Consider the following 19,215-nt stretch of genomic DNA (forward strand, 5'->3'; position numbering starts at 1 on the left):
GCTCAGAGCTGAAGGAGAGGGTGGTTTGGGTTGACACCAAGAAGACCCATCCTAGAGGTACGGCGGTGGGATCCAACTGCAGGGATGTGGTCAGATGGCAGTCTGTGGAAATCAGGTGACAGTGAGAGCAACTTGATTTTCCTATTTTGTCCTTCAGATACGAGTGAAAGCCCAGATGCCAGGAGACAAGCAGCTCCAGGAGGTCCTGTACAGCACCGAGGTCCACACTGACCGCTCCTTCTGCTGCACTGGAATGGATATCCTGCCCTGGAAACAGACGTGTGCAGGTCTAGAAGCAGTTTAAATCCCATACTTTTTTGATCTGTGAGGCTCTTAATGTCACGTCTGCAGCCATGAAAGTCAGCTCAGGGTTTCTTGATTCTGATTTTTCTTTGCTGTGTCACATTTAGCTCATATCTGCATTGCCATGCCCTGAAAACAAGCTGCCGAGCTTTAGTCAGGCTCAGGGACAACGGGAGATCTGAGGAGCAACACGATGAGAACAACTAAAACTGAACAAACTTAACATCTGATTACCTTTTTTATTTGTAAGAAAAAGTTTAACATGAACGCGCCAACTGTCCACAGCAAAGCTTATTATGACAAGACTGCTTTTATTCAGTGATGTCAAAGTGTCATCACTTCATACCTCTGAACTGACATTAGATGTATTGCATACCTTGTTAGAATTACACTGTTGAAGCATTTGTAAAAAGCTTCTGTCCTTGTTAATTTATGTTTTAGGATAAGTTTTTGGGCTGTGTAAGGTCACAGGTTGCATTTCTGAGCAGAGTAGTAAAGGTAAAGTAAGTGTTTTCAAAACTAGCCACTCAGCATGTGTACAAACAGTGAGAAATCTCTGAAGAAAACCGTTTGAAGGAGCAAGAACACACGCGTTTCTCCACAGGTTAAAGCCCGCTTTAATAATCAATATGAATCAAAGACTTCTGTCAACACAAAATAAATGTAAGGAAACACATCCAGTTTCTATAACTGACGACAAGCTTGGACCACAGTGATCTAAACTCATCCTCTACATTGGAAATGTAAACAAATGTAAATGTGGTTTTTACTGTACCAGAGCAGGGCTGTGTGTGTAGAGCACAGCCAGGCAGCTGAACACTGTATTGTTCTCTTTTTGGTCCTCTTCGAGCGGGAGACGAGCCACCAAAGCTGGCAACACCGGTCAGTGAACACATTCAGTTTTCAGGCCCCTCTTCTGTGGAACCAGCTTCCAGTTTGGATTCAGAAGACAAGATTTCAAGATTAGGCTTAAAACTTTCCTCTTTGGTAAAGCATATATTTAGGGCTGGACCAGGTGACCCTGAATCCTCCCTTAGTTATGCTGCAATAGATGTAGCCTGCCGGGGATTCCCATGATGCATTGAGTTTTTCCTTTCCAGTCTCCTTTCTCACTCAGTATGAGTTAATAGACGTCTCTGCATTGAATCATATCTGTTATTAACCTCTGTCTCTCTTCCACAGCATGTCTTTATCCTGTCTTCCTTCTCTCACCCCAACCGGTCACAGAAGATGGCCCCGCCCCTCCCTGAGCCTGGTTCTGCTGGAGGTTTCTTCCTGTTAAAGGGGAGTTTTTCCTTCCCACTGTCGCCAAAGTGCTTGCTCATAGGGGGTCATATGATTGTTGGGTTTTTCTCTGTATCTATGAAGCGCCTTGAGGCGACTTTTGTTGTGATTTGGCGCTATATAAATAAAATTGAATTGAATTGAATTATCTGAGGAAGAAGCAGAGTTGGTTTGTTTCCAGCTGAAATCATCCAGGCTCAGGAATTTGAATTGATCCACATCATTTCTGCTTGAACTAGAGAACATGAGTGTCGACTTACATTTGGTCTGTGAGACACATGTCATAGTGACAGTATTTGGGTTAATATGGCATTACTCACCCTGGTCGCATTTCTTCAATATCAGGCACCAAGTTCAGGAACTCGTTCTTTGCAGCCCGCGCAAGGTAGGAGGTCTCCAGAGTGGGAACCATCGGGAAGTTTTCACAGTCTGAGCAGGAGGGACTGGAGGCACGTGAGCTGTTCTCAGGGGTCCTTTAACACAAATCACACCAAGTTAGAATCAAATAGATAACCTGTCAATAACCGTTTGCAGATCGAGGTCAATGTTCCTAAAAATATGTTTACTTCTGGCCCATGGAGCCACAGCGCGAGTCCGAGAGAGAGGGGCAGGTAGAGGAAGGGGTGAGGGTGGCACTGCTGAAGCTCGTCACGGATGGATCACGTCCGATCGGTGAGATGAGAGAAAGCTGAAGTGAAACAACAGCAGGATGAGGTAGACGTCAATATAGGAACTCCCTGATGTGACACAGAAAGGCTATTTTTTTATTTCTTTGTATTATTTCTCAACTTGCAGTCACTGATGCTGTTCACCAGCTGCTTGTATTCAGTATTGAAGGTGTGTGTCAGAAGGCGCAGGCACTACAACACAACAGGAACAAGACCGATCAGCTCCGAGCAGAGAAGGAAGAAGGCAGCAACAAGAACGCCCACTAAGCCCACGTTTTTCTCACCTTGGTGGCCAGCTCCTTCTCACGCTTTCAAAGGTGGTGCTGGAGATCTGCGAGGAGGCGGAGGTGGACGTGGACAGAGTGCCGGAGCTCACGCTGGGGGACAGAGACTCACTCAGGGACTTGGTGGTGGGAGCTGTTCCCACGGGAGCCGCCTCTCCCAGAAGGTGACGGGTCTTTTCCACCTGGACGAAAGATGGGGGCGAATGTGAGGTGGGGAGAAGAGGGGAGGTTAGTCATGTAAAGTCTGTACTCTAAGAAAAAACTTTTTAGAATAGCACTTTGGTCTTTGAGTTGAAAAGTCATTTTTCCCTCTACGATATTAAACAGATTTATTTCTTTATGAATCTTTTAAGGCCCCACCTCCTGCAGCTGCTCCATCTTCTCCAGCTTCCACTGGTGCTCTAGGATGAGGCTATCTCCTCTGGGCCTCCAGCCGGCCAGGTTCTCCTCTCCACGCACATAAGCCACTGATGTGTCCAGGACCTTCCTCCTCCTCCTCTGCATCCCTGCTCAGGACATGAGCCCTCATTAGGATGAAGCTCTCCACAGAATTATGATAAAACAGCTGCCGTTCTTTAAACATGTTTCATGGCCGCTCACCTGGGCTTCCAGTGTCAGACATCTTACACAAGCTCAGCTCGTAGATCCCAGTCACTCGGTTGCTATAATGAAGCAGAAGTTTTGAACAAGGAAACTTTGTAACAGGGCAGATATCTTTGATTGTGAAACAGAGATGGCCACAGTGCAGCAGCCCAGATTTACCAGTCAGGAGTTTTGGAGTATCCAGTCCCAAAGAGGTTCTTGAGAGAACGGGGTGGGGAAATCTTGGCGTCTCGGGAGTAAAAGACCGTGCAGATGTCTTTGGTGATAATGGCAGGCTGGATGCAATGGTCCAGCTGCAGAGAGGAGATAAAGGGTGTGTGTTAGACACGATGACATCAAGAGACTTAAAAACACGTACAAACAGGTACAACACGGCGGAGCAGCGGCTGACCTCCAGATACGCAGATAAGGTCATGTAGATCTTCTCTCCGTAGGGAGTGACGCGGTTGAGCAGGAGGGAACCTTTTAAGGGTGTTTTTATTTGTGCTCCCTGGCCTGGAAATAAACGGTTTCCGATCAGACCTGCTTCATCTTTGTGCCCTTGGTATCTGACTCGCTTGCTCCCCCATGCATTTTAAAAGAATCCTTCTCTTCAGCATGAAGTTCTGGCTCAGCTTTAGTGTCTGCATTACATGTACACAAAGACAGAAACATTCAATGATAAAAACACACAGTGGAATAAAATTGTAAGACGTCATCAGTTGATGCAGTTTAAGGACACTTGTTGTTCTGTGCAGTCTCACCTGGAGCTCACGCTTCTAGTTCATGCCATCATGACCAAAGATTCTTCAATTAATAGTTTAAAGATGTCCATGAATGCACTGCTAACTGCTCTTCACCCTGATAAAAATCAACATGCATTTAGAATAAGAAACACTTTTACAAAACCAAAAGCTTCACTGTACTTAGTGATTTATACGTCTACAAAACAGGTTCAGTTTGTAACTGAGAGAGCGGCTCAGTGGCGCTGAATTATATTTCCAATAGAAACACAATTTCATATGTTGTAGTAACAACACACTGCCACAAGATGGCAGCCTAGGCCTACTTTAACATGCTGTTCCAGTACAAAAGAAAAAGTGACAGAGCCTTGAAAGAGTGACAGAGACACTTTTTATGAACTCATCTGTAATGTGTCACCTTTTCTGTAGGATGAAGAAGTGCTTCCCTTCTTTTAAAGTAAATACAGGCTTACAAAGATCCTCTAAACATGTTTCTGAAATAATCCTAAACACAATCATTAAATCAAAAATGCAAGAAACTATTTATTTAATCACTCTTCTTAACTTAATTCCTTAACTTAGTAAAAAAAAAAAAAAAATAGACAAGAACTTTTCTTCTGTCTCACCTCTGTCAGTTTTCATGCTGTTGCAAGAACAGGTGGAGGTGCAGGTGGAACTTTGACTTCAGTGTGGTTTGTATGTGCAGGCAGGAGTCTGACATCTCAGGACAGCAGAGGGTTGTCGAGCACGGTGACTCCTGCTGCGACACCCCCGTCTGACTGTCCTGAGCTCTTGGTCCTCAGCAGACGGCCCACACACTCATTCATCACCATGTCTTTACCCTGCCTGTAAGAAAACCAAGAAAAGGCTAACATTAGAAACAGCCACCAACCAATCCCTTTTACTCCACCACCCAAAAACCAGTGAGAAACACTAGTTAGTATTAACTTGGAATCAAAGTGCACTAATCCCCAGGCTCCCAGCATAACATACAGTCCAACACAAACTCCACAAACTGTCTTGCTTCAGCTGACTTTCCTTCACCTTCTCTCCAAACAATCTGTTGTGCTCTTTTCAGCACAAAGCCACACTCCTGCTCACTGATCCTCACCTCTTTTTAACCTAGTCTCAGCAACTTTGTCCCATAGCTTGCACATCCTTTCCACCTCCATCTTTCTTCCCAGCCAACTGATACATACCTTTTCTCCTTCCTTAAAAGCCAGCCTAAGAAATACGAGTTCATAAACGCCACAGAGAAATAAATCAGAGGAATAAAATGCAAATGATATTGCTTACACTGAACAGCAACACCCAGGTGAGGATTATCTAATGCCAAATTTTCCAAACAATGAACAAACCGTGCCCTTTTTCTCACCATGTCTAGAGTGTAGAGGTCAGCCAATGTCGCTCGGATCTGCTGCACAGCTTGAGGCTGGTCTGGGAAGAATCTGTCCAGGACTCCAGGTCTGGGGAGCACTTGCTGAACCTTCTTGGTACCAGCCAGGTGAGCGCTGATATCTGGACACAAAGCCATAGAAAAAAAAAAGAAAAAAAATGCATCTATTAATCACCTGGATCACCTGTTGAGAAAGAAAAAAGAAAACAAGCAGAAGAGAACAAGAGTAATAGAATAAACAACATCACAATGATATATGGGAATATGACAGTAAATACTAAATATTAAACATTATTGTGCAGCACATAAGATCAACAGAACACAGTGTGCTTTGAGGTAGGAGCCAAAAAGGGTGAAGTTTGTGTGTGTGAGCACCTGTGAGCATGGACGCGCTTGTTTTTTAAAAAGGTTCCTTCATGTAATGATCTGCTAGAGGGTGTGGGGGGGCCACAGCCCCGTCCTCCAGGGCATGAAGCAGGTATGGAGGAGATCAAAACTCCAGACATCCAGAGGCCCCCAGAACACAACAGACCAAGGAAGACCAACAGAGGGGCAGCCGCGCCACTGTCCCAGAAAGAGCTGAGGAGAGTCCCAGATGAGGGCTCACTCAGCAGCCGCGGAGCAGAAGCCAGGGGGAGTTGCAGTGACGCGCCCGTGAGCTCCGCCGGCAGCCAGCCGTGCCTGAGTGACCGAGCCCCAGGCCGAGAGGCCGGGGGCACCCCCACCTCCGAAGTGGCCCGAGCGAGCCCCAGGCTCCAGGCCCCGATAAGCGGCCGCCAAGGAGTGAACCGGTGTGTACCTGGACGCGCATCCCCGGACACAAAGACACTTGTGAGAACTGCACGCTGTGCGCTAACAGAACGGTGATCATTGAAGATCACTCGTGCTGAGTCATCCAGGTCATTCTTGTAGCTCCAGATTGTGTGTGGACAAACCACACGAGTGTGTGAAGTCACAGGAAAGCAAACACAATATTAAGTAAAAACATGTCCCGCCATCTTTTTAGAAACCAGAGTCAAACCGAATCAGTGGATACGTTTTGTAAAAGTTAGTTTTTAAAATCACATCAAGTTAAACTTAGTTGTAAGGAGGATAGGGAACGTGTTAATGCCAGTGAAGTGTCAGCAGTTACTTTGACAAGACCTAGTACTCACTGCAAATGTGGTTCAATCCTGCAGGAAACTAGTCAACTGCAGCAGGTTAAAGAAGTCTGGTAACAAAAGGCTTTTCTCTCAGCACCAGTGATCTCAATATCTCACTGGTGGGATCAATGTCTTGTGTAAATTAAATGTCTTGTGTTATAGAACCATTTTTGGTGAGTTCACACATATTGTACTACCTGTGACCACTTCATACAAAACCCAGCACGAGTATTGTTCTGGAGATGATAAAACGTCCACTCGTCCATTTTCTTCTGCACGTCCTGGAATCTGTCCCAGCTGTCATAGGGTGAGAGGCAGGATACGCCCTGGACAGGTCACCGGACTGATAAAACTTCATGTCACTCATTAGCAGACTTTAAAATAAACCCGTAGAGTAATGAACACACCTGAGGTTGGTTGTGTTGGAAGTGATGTATAAAACTAGGATGTATTTATCTTATAGTTTGTATATCAAGAGCCTGTATAGAAGACACCAACACCAAGGACATTTTTATTGTTTGAACTGGTAAATAATCAGAAGCGTTTTTTGGTTTGTGGATTTTAAGATTGTTTTCTAGAACTACCAACAGAAATATGAACTGTACATAACTATTTCAATATGTGTGCAGTGGCCTGTAATTAAAAATGGTGTTTTCATTAGCGCAGATGGAGCCACTTCATCGTGTTGCGTTTCATGTCCCTGCAGTAGCTTAAATCAAATTAATGAGACACCAAAACAAGAGCTGGAGCCCAAGACAGCCATGAAGTCACAGTGTACACAAATACACAAGAAACACAGAAACCAGCTGGGTGGATGTGGCTCGGGAACCTTCTGTTACCTTGAACGTCGGTGTTTTGAACGCTGGCTGCTCCAGTCTGCTTGTATTTGTCCAAGATTTCCCCTCATATCTTGGTTATGGTTATTTTTTCTTTTATTAAACTGATCACACTCCTGTTCATGAATAGAAAAAAACCCCATCAGTGTATTTTCACTTAAACAAGCAGCTGTTTTTTTTGCATTAAAGTTATATAAAAATGTAACAGTGCAAATTCCTCGCTGACAGTTTAACCAAAAGGCATTTCCAGTGGAAAGTAGCCGACATATCCTCAGCATAACCATGTATAATATCCACAAAACCTGAGAAGGTTGGAGAGAAGGTAGGCGAACTCTGCTGGGATCTGCGTTTAACAAAGTGTCTAAAGACGAAACAAAGAAATCTTTCTGTAAATGTTCAGATGCACAGACTGGACTGAAAAAGAGTGAAAAAGCAGCTAACGTCCAAAAATAAGAAAACTTTGAAAGAACTCCAAAAAAATCTGGAGAACTTTTGCTCAAAAAACAGTTTTGTTTTTTTTAAATTACAAGGCAATCTGACAAAATGTCATCAAATGAGACTCAAGACTTCTGCAGGTCTCTGCCATGACTCATTTTTTTTTCTTAACGGCAGAAACAATTGTTCCTTTTTTACTTTGTTTCTATTTTCTCTTCTTGTTTTTATCTGTTGAACAACAAACAACATTCATGCTGATTCACATAATATCCTGTCTCTACTCTCTGGGATTTCCTCGTAGCTCTTTGATGCAAAGAACATCCATCAAACGCTCCAGCTTGTGCTCAACATCATCGTGAACGGTGAAGGTACTCTGACGAGAAAATACTCAGTCGACCTTTTGGTTGATTTGTTAAAGAACCCCAAAATAGCTGATTACCTAACAAGGTATGCAGATAATTCACAGCTCTTTTCCTGAATAGCTGCTTTAAAACTCTGCTGAAAGCCTTTGTCCATTTCCAGGTATCCCCACTTCTCGGCATGTGTGTCTCAAGTGTTAGGACTGCTGCATTGGAAAGACCCAGACCCTGCAGCCAAGGTGAGAGACGACAAATATGATAACCCACACCAGCTGTGCTTAACTCTGTAAGTTCCCAGTATTCCCTGAAACCATCACGTGTGACACAGTTTACATCAGACGTGATGCAGCTGACCTCAACACTGACCTTCTTGTGGTAACAGAGACTTAAAAAAATAATAATAAAGCAACAAAGTGGGTCGCTCTTTGACAGTAAATTCCAGTGCGGTCCGCTCCAATCTCCTCAGGCTGACTCTCTTCTAGGCTCTCCTGACTGTTCCCTTTACATGCTGATGATGTGTCTTGTAAATCTGGATCCCTTTCCAGCAGGACGCTCCTCTTTTTCAGACAGTACCTGAGCTGCTCTCTCTCCTGACAGTCAGCTGTCCACCTCTGCATGGCCAGTCGAGCCAGCGCCGAAATTTGAGGCAGAGCTCGGAGCAGAGCGGGCAGCCAGGCTGAGCACGGAGCAGAGGTTGAAGGTCGCAAACTGACATCCACGTCTTCCAGAGAGCCCAGACCTCCTGCTGCAAACAGACTGCACCAACCGTTGTCTCCCACCAAGCTGTTGTAGGACAGATCCAGTGCACGGAGTGAGGAGAGACAGCCCCGTCTGCACACGGCAGCTGCACAGAGGAAGAGGACCCATTGATAACTGATCACTTTATGCCTGTTCACTTTACTGTTTTGTTCACAATGTTTCTGATGGAGACAAAAATAACACCGAATAGTTTCATTGTTTTGTTTTATACGACAGCTACAGATGCTGGCAGCATGAAATAAATGAAAGAAATATCAATTTCCTTCAGGCTTTACTTGTCTTAATATACATTTATGCAGCCTAATGATCCACTACAGACCAAAAAAGAAAAAGTATAATGTCATTGTGTGTTAGTTACCCAGATGTTGCATGTCATCAGTGGTGAGCTCGCAGCTGCAAAGACGGAGCTCGCTGACGACTGATGGCTGCAGAGCATCCAGCAGGAGCGCCAAGTGACCGCCAACCACTTTACACCAGGAAATATCCACCGTGCGCAGATAGGACACCGCCAGGGCTGATGCATAAACACAAAGTTTTCACCATTTCAGGCTAGAGGGTGGAAGAGGTATTCAGGGAGAATGACTTGAAGGAAAACTTCTATAAATAAACAAGTGTGTGTGTGTGTGTGTGTGTGTGTGTGTGTGTGTGTGTGTGTGTGTGTGTGTGTGTGTGTGTTACCCAGAGCAGTGAAGGACTCGTTGCTCATGTAGCAGCTGTTGAATGGCAGCCTCCTCATTTGTGTCGCAGGGAGGGCGGAGACCAGCAGGTGGACCACACCTCCCACTTCCTTATTGGATGACACATCAAGCTCGGTCAGTGCAGTGAGAGAGGGCAGCACCTGGACTGAAAAACAACGAGTCACATGACTGCTGCAGCGAGCATGCGATTAGTGTCCGGCGTGTGAGATTGGTAGCAACTGACTCAGAGCCTCTAGATCATCTCGCGTGAGGCAACACAGGTGGAGGTCGAGTCTCTCCAGGTGTGTGACGTGAGCCAGGTGAAAGGTGAGGCGGCTCAGTCCACCAGCTAGAAGCAGCTTTACAGTATATTAATCAGAACAATGCTGCTCTCTAATGTATCTTGGTAAAGCGCAGAAAAATCTAATGTTTTATATGATACAGTGTGATTTCAGTAACATATCATAATGGAGGCTTCAGCAAGTACTTACGAAGGAAATCTTTCCTCTGCTCTTCAGTTAGTTCATCAAATACCTCCCAAAACATCTGTATGGTGGGGTGGCGGTCATGATATCTCCAACCATAACTTGTGTTCTGAAAACAGTGAAAATGACTGTTATAATCATAGAGTTTGTAAGGTCAGGCATACACTATGTTGCCAAAAGTATTCCCTAACCCATCCAAATCATTCAATTAATGTGTTCCAATCACTTCCATGGACACAGGTCTATTAGATCAAGCACCTAGGCATGCAGACTACTTCTACAAACATGTGTGAAAGGACGAGTCGCTCTCAGGAACTGAATGAATTCCAGCATGGTAATGTGATAGGATGCACCAGTGCAACAAGTCCAGTCATGAAATTTCCTCGCTATTAAATATTCCATAGTCAGCTGTTAGTGATATTATAACAAAGTGGAAGTAATTGGAAATGACAGCTAGTCAGCTGATGCTAAGGCTCATAGTGCACTTAAGTCACCAATATCTGCAGTCTGCTGTTGTTACAGATGTCCAAACTTCATTGGTTTCCATGGCTGAGCAGCTGCATCCCAGCCTTACACTGACAAACACAATGCAAAGCGTCAGATGGAGTGATTTAAGCATCTCAACACTGGACTCTAAAGCAGTGGAGATGTGTTTACTGGAGTGACGAATCACACTTCTCTGACTGGCAATCCAATAAATTTATCTCGCTGTCATGTGTTATTTTGCCGGGTTGTTTCCTCCCGTTGCCATGTAAACACAAAATAGTGTATATATATGAATATTTTCAAAAAATGCTCTGTGAGTTCCACATCATAACAGTTATTTACTGAGCAGCTCAGTTAGAACTTGCCACTCACACACTGAGCAGCACTCACTAACTTTCTATTTCTAAACAATTTGTTCACTTTTTATCTCAGGCATGTCTGAAAAGACATCAGATAACTTTTTCCATCGCTTTGAAGATTTGATTCAGAGAAAGCGCACAGGTGGAGATGTAAGTAACTAAACATACTCATTCTTGACTTCTCTGCTGATCAAATGTAAATGTTTCTGAGAGATGTGTTATATTTTGCTGCTTTGCACAGTGTAATTTTTGTGTAAGTCACTGTAGACAGAGCAACTGTCAGCGCTTCACCACAGAGTCCAGGATCCTGGACTTTCACAAAGCTCAGAGCAGTAAGACAAATGTGTTCTTTCAACAGGCAGACACATTGCATATCGCACAGAGACCCAGAGATTATGCTGTGCAACTCCCACCTTTACCTGAGCAATGCGCAGGCTCTCCACAGAGAGTCCAGAGAAGCTGGAACTGTTTGGATGACCCCTTTTGGAATCAGGAGGACCCTGAAAGAAGTCTGAGTAGCCTCAGCTCTGCAGACACACACACACCAAGTGATCTGAGGGCCATTCCTTTCATTGTTAGTCCTGTTGAGATGACACCGCTCACTCCAGTTCCTCCACCTCCTCGAGCAGCTTGTCCATCGCAATTGCGGTTCAAAGGTGATGCTTTTCTTTAGTGGTTACACCTGCTGTTAATCAGTTAGTTTAGATTTTAAAATTTGACACTGTAGATTATCTATTTTAATGCTAAATTACACATTCTTGCTGTCCATTCATTTTATATGCTTTTTTGAAGAAAAAAAAATCAGGAAGAAAAATGTTTATTGTTGTTTTTGTAAGATGTCAATTTGTAGTTATTTAGTTATTTTTTGTCTAAACAGACACGAAGTTCATTCGTGGAATAAGAGTCTTGACAGCAAAAGACAAATTTGGGCCTATTTTGACTCCAAAACCTCCAACAGTTCCCATACCGCAAAAACGAGGACCTCGGCCTGGGACGCTGCTGCCCCGTGCAAAAGTCGTCCCTATAGACAGTAAGTGGTTTTCCTCAGTAACTGTAGAAGATGCTGAATAATCAAACTTTAAATTAAGAGATTTTTTAAAAAGATTTTAATGAACAATTAATCACTGCATCATGCTTCGAATTAGAAGAAATGACAGTTTCTTTTTACTAACCTCGTTGATTATCAGACAAGAAAGCAGACAGTCAGTGCAGTCAGAATAATCCAAGAGAGAGCAGGGTCAAACTCCCGCCTGTAGCTACACCTGTAGAGAGCCTGTCCCACAGCTTTAGTCTGCTGTCTTCATTAGAACTTTAAAATGAATACTAGATCTACTTCTACTGAATGGAGAAAAGGTTCCTGAGAAGAGATTTAATTTTCAGTATCTAAGAAATTTGAGGCGTTTCTGAAGGTACTGTACCATGTTAGAGCATCTTAACATAGAGTCCTTGAATACTAGGCAGTTGTAGAGGATGAGTTACTCTACTTTAAATGACTCCCACCCCTTATTGGAGGATTTCAGCTTCTTCCTGTGGGACAGAGGTTTGCAGACCCTAAATGCAGGCGAAGCTTGAAGAAACAGCTTTGTCCAAGCTGCTATTTTGTTGTCGTTGTAACAAATGACACATGTTTTTTTTCTATATTTTTTAAAAACTGTATTTATTTATTTACTGTACTTATTTCTCTATTTATGACAGTGCTTTTATCTCCTTTTTGCTGTTTTATATGAATTTATCAGTATAGTGTTGTCTAGTTTTAGAAGCTGTGATTAGGACGTCTATTTAAATTTGTTGATTAAAGATCATAATTAGAGATCATAACCTGCCTTTGATTTAGACATGTCTGATATTTTTGTAAACACAAAATAGTGTATATATATGAATATTTTCAAAAAATGCTCTGTGAGTTCCACATCATAACAGTTATTTACTGAGCAGCTCAGTTAGAACTTGCCACTCACACACTGAGCAGCACTCACTAACTTTCTATTTCTAAACAATTTGTTCACTTTTTATCTCAGGCATGTCTGAAAAGACATCAGATAACTTTTTCCATCGCTTTGAAGATTTGATTCAGAGAAAGCGCACAGGTGGAGATGTAAGTAACTAAACATACTCATTCTTGACTTCTCTGCTGATCAAATGTAAATGTTTCTGAGAGATGTGTTATATTTTGCTGCTTTGCACAGTGTAATTTTTGTGTAAGTCACTGTAGACAGAGCAACTGTCAGCGCTTCACCACAGAGTCCAGGATCCTGGACTTTCACAAAGCTCAGAGCAGTAAGACAAATGTGTTCTTTCAACAGGCAGACACATTGCATATCGCACAGAGACCCAGAGATTATGCTGTGCAACTCCCACCTTTACCTGAGCAATGCGCAGGCTCTCCAGAGATAGTCCAGGGAAGCTGGAACTGTTTGGATGACCCCTTTTGGAATCAGGAGGACCCTGAAAGAAGTCTGAGTAGCCTCAGCTCTGCAGACACACACACACCAAGTGATCTGAGGGCCATTCCTTTCATTGTTAGTCCTGTTGAGATGACACCGCTCACTCCAGTTCCTCCACCTCCTCGAGCAGCTTGTCCATCGCAATTGCCTGTTTTCTCTGCTAAACATTCAGGAGCAGGTCGGTTCAAAGGTGATGCTTTTCTTTAGTGGTTACACCTGCTGTTAATCAGTTAGTTTAGATTTTAAAATTTGACACTGTAGATTATCTATTTTAATGCTAAATTACACATTCTTGCTGTCCATTCATTTTATATGCTTTTTTGAAGAAAAAAAAAATCAGGAAGAAAAATGTTTATTGTTGTTTTTGTAAGATGTCAATTTGTAGTTATTTAGTTATTTTTTTGTCTAAACAGACACGAAGGTCATTCGTGGAATAAGAGTCTTGACAGCAAAAGACAAATTTGGGCCTATTTTGGAAAAACTGCAGCATTTCCAGGATGGGATTGTAACCTCACCTGGACACACAGTACCAACCAAAACATTTACTGCAGTAAAGCCTTTGACTCCAAAACCTCCAACAGTTCCCATACCGCAAAAACGAGGACCTCGGCCTGGGACGCTGCTGCGCCGTGCAAAAGTCGTCCCTATAGACGGTAAGTGGTTTTCCTCAGTAACTGTAGAAGATGCTGAATAATCAAACTTTAAATTAAGAGATTTTTTAAAAAGATTTTAATGAACAATTAATCACTGCATCATGCTTCGAATTAGAAGAAATGAAAGTTTCTTTTTACTAACCTCGTTGATTATCAGACAAGAAAGCAGACAGTCAGTGCAGTCAGAATAATCCAAGAGAGAGCAGGGTCAAACTCCCGCCTGTAGCTACACCTGTAGAGAGCCTGTCCCACAGCTTTAGTCTGCTGTCTTCAGACGACTGGTAAGAAACGTAGTAAGGAGACATTAAATACTGCACAGAAACAGTGCTGCATAATGTGGCTGTGTTATTTGTGGTGTTCCTGAAGTCGTGTTCAATGTTGTGTTGTGTAAATACAGGATTAAGAAAAGACACGGCTTGCAAACTATTCAGTCTCTGGCAAAGCACCACTCGGACATCCTGAAGACTAAACTACATGAAGTGTGTCTGGTCCTCATTGAGGAGGTATTGCACACTTTATGTTTCTTATATGCGTTTCATGCAGCTAGTTTCCCTTCAAGTGCATACTACAGCCTCAACTGATGATTTTCACTCACATTTTAGGTGAAAAACCAACGCTCAGCAATAGCCTTTGAGGCCATACATGCCATCAATGAGCTCTACATTCAGCTCCAGAGAACAATGGACCCAGAAGTTGAAACAACAGGCCGAGCTCTATTGCTGAAGCTTGCAATGACCAACAACAACTTTCTACATCAGGAGGTCAATCTGGCGCTTGATGCCATGGTGGAAAATTGCAGCCATGGACGGATTCTGAGCGCTCTGTTTAACACAGGACTGACGTAAGAGGAGAGAAGAAGCTGTAGTGATTTTATTAGAAAACATGAAAGAGAGATCATGTTCACTGAGTTGTGTGTCTAATATTGTCCTTGCTCAGCCATCGCTGTGTTGCAGTGAGGAATAGCACGGCTCAACACCTGCACCAGCTGGCTGACAAACTTGGAGCAGCCGTCACCCTGAAAACAGGAACCTTCACTGAAAGATTTCTAATTGCTGCCTCTAGAATGGCAGGGGATGCTGCACCTGAAGCCAGGTGGGTACTTTTAAATGGGTTTGAAGTGCATCAATGTTTTATTTTCTGTGAGTTTACACAATTAATGAAAATTAATGACAACTGTAATCTTCCACAGGTACCATGGGCGAACAATCATTGAGAAACTGACCCTTCACAAGGACTTTATGAATTTGTGGGTGAAGATTGTCCCTGAAAAAGACAGGCGTCCTGTGGAGAAGAGCCTGAAAAAGACAGGCGTCCTGTGGAGAAGAGCCTGAAAAAGACAGGCGTCCTGCGAAGAAGAAAGAGCTTAGGGAGTTCCTGTGTGTCCAGTTGACGGACAAGGGGACGCACAGGTGGAGATGTAAGTAACTAAACATACTCATTCTTGACTTCTCTGCTGATCAAATGTAAATGTTTCTGAGAGATGTGTTATATTTTGCTGCTTTGCACAGTGTAATTTTTGTGTAAGTCACTGTAGACAGAGCAACTGTCAGCGCTTCACCACAGAGTCCAGGATCCTGGACTTTCACAAAGCTCAGAGCAGTAAGACAAATGTGTTCTTTCAACAGGCAGACACATTGCATATCGCACAGAGACCCAGAGATTATGCTGTGCAACTCCCACCTTTACCTGAGCAATGCGCAGGCTCTCCAGAGATAGTCCAGGGAAGCTGGAACTGTTTGGATGACCCCTTTTGGAATCAGGAGGACCCTGAAAGAAGTCTGAGTAGCCTCAGCTCTGCAGACACACACACACCAAGTGATCTGAGGGCCATTCCTTTCATTGTTAGTCCTGTTGAGATGACACCGCTCACTCCAGTTCCTCCACCTCCTCGAGCAGCTTGTCCATCGCAATTGCCTGTTTTCTCTGCTAAACATTCAGGAGCAGGTCGGTTCAAAGGTGATGCTTTTCTTTAGTGGTTACACCTGCTGTTAATCAGTTAGTTTAGATTTTAAAATTTGACACTGTAGATTATCTATTTTAATGCTAAATTACACATTCTTGCTGTCCATTCATTTTATATGCTTTTTTGAAGAAAAAAAAAATCAGGAAGAAAAATGTTTATTGTTGTTTTTGTAAGATGTCAATTTGTAGTTATTTAGTTATTTTTTTGTCTAAACAGACACGAAGGTCATTCGTGGAATAAGAGTCTTGACAGCAAAAGACAAATTTGGGCCTATTTTGGAAAAACTGCAGCATTTCCAGGATGGGATTGTAACCTCACCTGGACACACAGTACCAACCAAAACATTTACTGCAGTAAAGCCTTTGACTCCAAAACCTCCAACAGTTCCCATACCGCAAAAACGAGGACCTCGGCCTGGGACGCTGCTGCGCCGTGCAAAAGTCGTCCCTATAGACGGTAAGTGGTTTTCCTCAGTAACTGTAGAAGATGCTGAATAATCAAACTTTAAATTAAGAGATTTTTTAAAAAGATTTTAATGAACAATTAATCACTGCATCATGCTTCGAATTAGAAGAAATGACAGTTTCTTTTTACTAACCTCGTTGATTATCAGACAAGAAAGCAGACAGTCAGTGCAGTCAGAATAATCCAAGAGAGAGCAGGGTCAAACTCCCGCCTGTAGCTACACCTGTAGAGAGCCTGTCCCACAGCTTTAGTCTGCTGTCTTCAGACGACTGGTAAGAAACGTAGTAAGGAGACATTAAATACTGCACAGAAACAGTGCTGCATAATGTGGCTGTGTTATTTGTGGTGTTCCTGAAGTCGTGTTCAATGTTGTGTTGTGTAAATACAGGATTAAGAAAAGACAGTAGAAAACTATTCAGTCTCTGGCAAAGCACCACTCGGACATCCTGAAGACTAAACTACATGAAGTGTGTCTGGTCCTCATTGAGGAGGTATTGCACACTTTATGTTTCTTATATGCGTTTCATGCAGCTAGTTTCCCTTCAAGTGCATACTACAGCCTCAACTGATGATTTTCACTCACATTTTAGGTGAAAAACCAACGCTCAGCAATAGCCTTTGAGGCCATACATGCCATCAATGAGCTCTACATTCAGCTCCAGAGAACAATGGACCCAGAAGTTGAAACAACAGGCCGAGCTCTATTGCTGAAGCTTGCAATGACCAACAACAACTTTCTACATCAGGAGGTCAATCTGGCGCTTGATGCCATGGTGGAAAATTGCAGCCATGGACGGATTCTGAGCGCTCTGTTTAACACAGGACTGACGTAAGAGGAGAGAAGAAGCTGTAGTGATTTTATTAGAAGACATGAAAGAGAGATCATGTTCACTGAGTTGTGTGTCTAATATTGTCCTTGCTCAGCCATCGCTGTGTTGCAGTGAGGAATAGCACGGCTCAACACCTGCACCAGCTGGCTGACAAACTTGGAGCAGCCGTCACCCTGAAAACAGGAACCTTCACTGAAAGATTTCTAATTGCTGCCTCTAGAATGGCAGGGGATGCTGCACCTGAAGCCAGGTGGGTACTTTTAAATGGGTTTGAAGTGCATCAATGTTTTATTTTCTGTGAGTTTACACAATTAATGAAAATTAATGACAACTGTAATCTTCCACAGGTACCATGGGCGAACAATCATTGAGAAACTGACCCTTCACAAGGACTTTATGAATTTGTGGGTGAAGATTGTCCCTGAAAAAGACAGGCGTCCTGTGGAGAAGAGCCTGAAAAAGACAGGCGTCCTGTGGAGAAGAGCCTGAAAAAGACAGGCGTCCTGTGGAGCGCCTGAAATTCAAAAGACATCTGTCCAAAAGTAAGAAAACGTCACACTTCAAGACTGACTGATGGCTTGGACCACTGGAACTATCATCTTCATGTTTTTTCTCTTTCCTTTCTTTCCAGACTGCCGGGATTTCTTGGACGCGTGTTTAACCAAAGTCCCGGAGACGCGGCCGACGCTGGAGGAGCTACAGCATCACACTTGGCTGAGATAAGCCTATCACACACACACACAAACACACACAATTCAGACGTTATCATTTATGTGTGATGTATGAATTACCTTTCTTTTTTTCAGGAAATAATTTTTTTTAATTGGCCCACTTTAAATTTCAGTGTTTTGGAATTCCTGTAACCCCCCCCAGCCATCCCAGGAAAGGGGATCTCTCTTTGAATGGGCTTTCCCGAGGTTTCTTCCCGTCAGTCTGGCCCCCCCAGGGGAGTTTTTCCTCGTCTTCATAGAGAGCTTGGGCTGGCTCAGGAGCTCCATCAAAACTGTCTTTATTTAATTACTCTAATGTAATCATATACTTTAAAGTAATCAAATAAAAGACAGTAAAAATCTGAAGACTTGAAGTAAACTTCCATTAAAATAAAACTTGTTTAATTCATCTTTGCTGAGGATACTGTGTTATTACTATTTCAAGGATTATGTCAGAACACCGGATACTGGTACCCATCCCTACCCATCACTAGGGAACAGAACAAACCAGACATCAATTACAACAAAAATGACACTGACCCAGCCAGCATGACTCGTCTGCCTTAAGAAATGTTTAGCAATATTACAAATTGGGTGATATGCCTTAAAGTAGCTTCTCATGTGTTCAGCATTGACCTGTATGCATTTTCCCCTTCTCAACCTCATACCAGTGATACTGAGTGGGGTGAGGGAGGAGTAGCTGTCTCTCATTTTTATAGATCCCATACTGGCCCATCAGGCCATTGATGGCAGAACTAGCTTTTCTGTTCCACTACTGGCCATGACCATTGCCTTTGAACATTGACTTGGCGTGATTTTTTTCTTCCACATCCCAAATGGTCAGCACTCTGGGCGTGGCACACGAGTGGCTGATTTAAAATGAAGCAGGTCTCTCTCTGAGAGTCATTGTGAACATTCAGAATGCTAGATCACTTTCTACATGCTCATTTTATGAAGTATTTGAGAGATTCCTTATCTATACTCTGTTTAGGGATGGGTATCGTTTAGGTTTTATCCGATACCGGTACTTTTGAAACTGTGCGGGTGCTTAAATGGTGCTCTAACCGTTGCTTCCTTCTCTCACCCCAACCGGTCGCAGCAGATGGCCCCGCCCCTCCCTGAGCCTGGTTCTGCTGGAGGTTTCTTCCTGTTAAACAGGAGTTTTTCCTTCCCACTGTTGCCAAAGTGCTGCTCATAGGGGGTCATATGATTGTTGGGTTTTTCTCTGTATCTATGAAGCGCCTTGAGGCGACTTTTGTTGTGATTTGGTGCTATATAAATAAAATTGAATTGAATTGAATTGCTTAAAGAATGGAGAACACAAACTTTGTCCAAAAACCTCTTATGTTTTT

General features: G+C 43.2%; 3 protein-coding genes across 4 annotated transcripts; 1 reads left to right on the plus strand and 2 right to left on the minus strand.

Annotated features, from left to right (window-relative positions):
* Window positions 1–1,837: 1,837 nt before the first annotated feature.
* Window positions 1,838–7,313, minus strand: LOC308385997 (kinesin-like protein KIF1B). The gene is made up of 10 exons (XM_080865260.1): window positions 7,242–7,313; window positions 5,240–5,382; window positions 4,491–4,710; window positions 3,534–3,982; window positions 3,302–3,435; window positions 3,140–3,201; window positions 2,900–3,045; window positions 2,540–2,721; window positions 2,154–2,324; window positions 1,838–2,060 (listed from the first exon to the last, which is right to left on the minus strand). Exons 4-9 carry the CDS (start codon window positions 3,555–3,557, stop codon window positions 2,309–2,311), a joined length of 564 nt encoding a protein of 187 aa, XP_080721386.1. The 5' UTR covers window positions 3,558–3,982; window positions 4,491–4,710; window positions 5,240–5,382; window positions 7,242–7,313; the 3' UTR covers window positions 1,838–2,060; window positions 2,154–2,308.
* An 804-nt stretch (window positions 7,314–8,117) lies between these two features.
* On the minus strand, window positions 8,118–11,256 carry LOC308385996 (leucine-rich repeat-containing protein 31-like). Its single transcript, XM_080865259.1, has 5 exons — window positions 11,218–11,256; window positions 9,960–10,062; window positions 9,470–9,634; window positions 9,150–9,305; window positions 8,118–8,876 (listed from the first exon to the last, which is right to left on the minus strand). Exons 2-5 carry the CDS (start codon window positions 10,012–10,014, stop codon window positions 8,419–8,421), a joined length of 834 nt encoding a protein of 277 aa, XP_080721385.1. The 5' UTR covers window positions 10,015–10,062; window positions 11,218–11,256; the 3' UTR covers window positions 8,118–8,418.
* On the plus strand, window positions 9,663–19,163 carry LOC308385975 (uncharacterized protein). 2 transcript variants are annotated; one of them, XM_080865223.1, is made up of 17 exons: window positions 9,663–9,795; window positions 10,872–10,948; window positions 11,157–11,454; window positions 11,676–11,828; window positions 12,817–12,893; window positions 13,102–13,432; window positions 13,656–13,895; window positions 14,053–14,398; window positions 14,498–14,736; window positions 14,832–14,987; window positions 15,085–15,312; window positions 15,521–15,851; window positions 16,075–16,314; window positions 16,712–16,814; window positions 16,914–17,152; window positions 17,248–17,403; window positions 17,501–19,163. In XM_080865223.1, exons 2-8 carry the CDS (start codon window positions 10,874–10,876, stop codon window positions 14,178–14,180), a joined length of 1,302 nt encoding a protein of 433 aa, XP_080721349.1. In that variant the 5' UTR covers window positions 9,663–9,795; window positions 10,872–10,873; the 3' UTR covers window positions 14,181–14,398; window positions 14,498–14,736; window positions 14,832–14,987; window positions 15,085–15,312; window positions 15,521–15,851; window positions 16,075–16,314; window positions 16,712–16,814; window positions 16,914–17,152; window positions 17,248–17,403; window positions 17,501–19,163. The 2 variants fall into 2 exon arrangements, with proteins under 2 accessions (XP_080721349.1, XP_080721350.1); XM_080865224.1 differs by lacking the exon at window positions 9,663–9,795 and having other exon boundaries at window positions 10,238–10,948.
* Window positions 19,164–19,215: the final 52 nt, after the last annotated feature.

The sequence above is a fragment of the Rhamphochromis sp. 'chilingali' genome, assembly GCF_963969265.1.
Source record: "Rhamphochromis sp. 'chilingali' genome assembly, chromosome: 18".
Classification (NCBI taxonomy): domain Eukaryota; kingdom Metazoa; phylum Chordata; class Actinopteri; order Cichliformes; family Cichlidae; genus Rhamphochromis; species Rhamphochromis sp. 'chilingali'.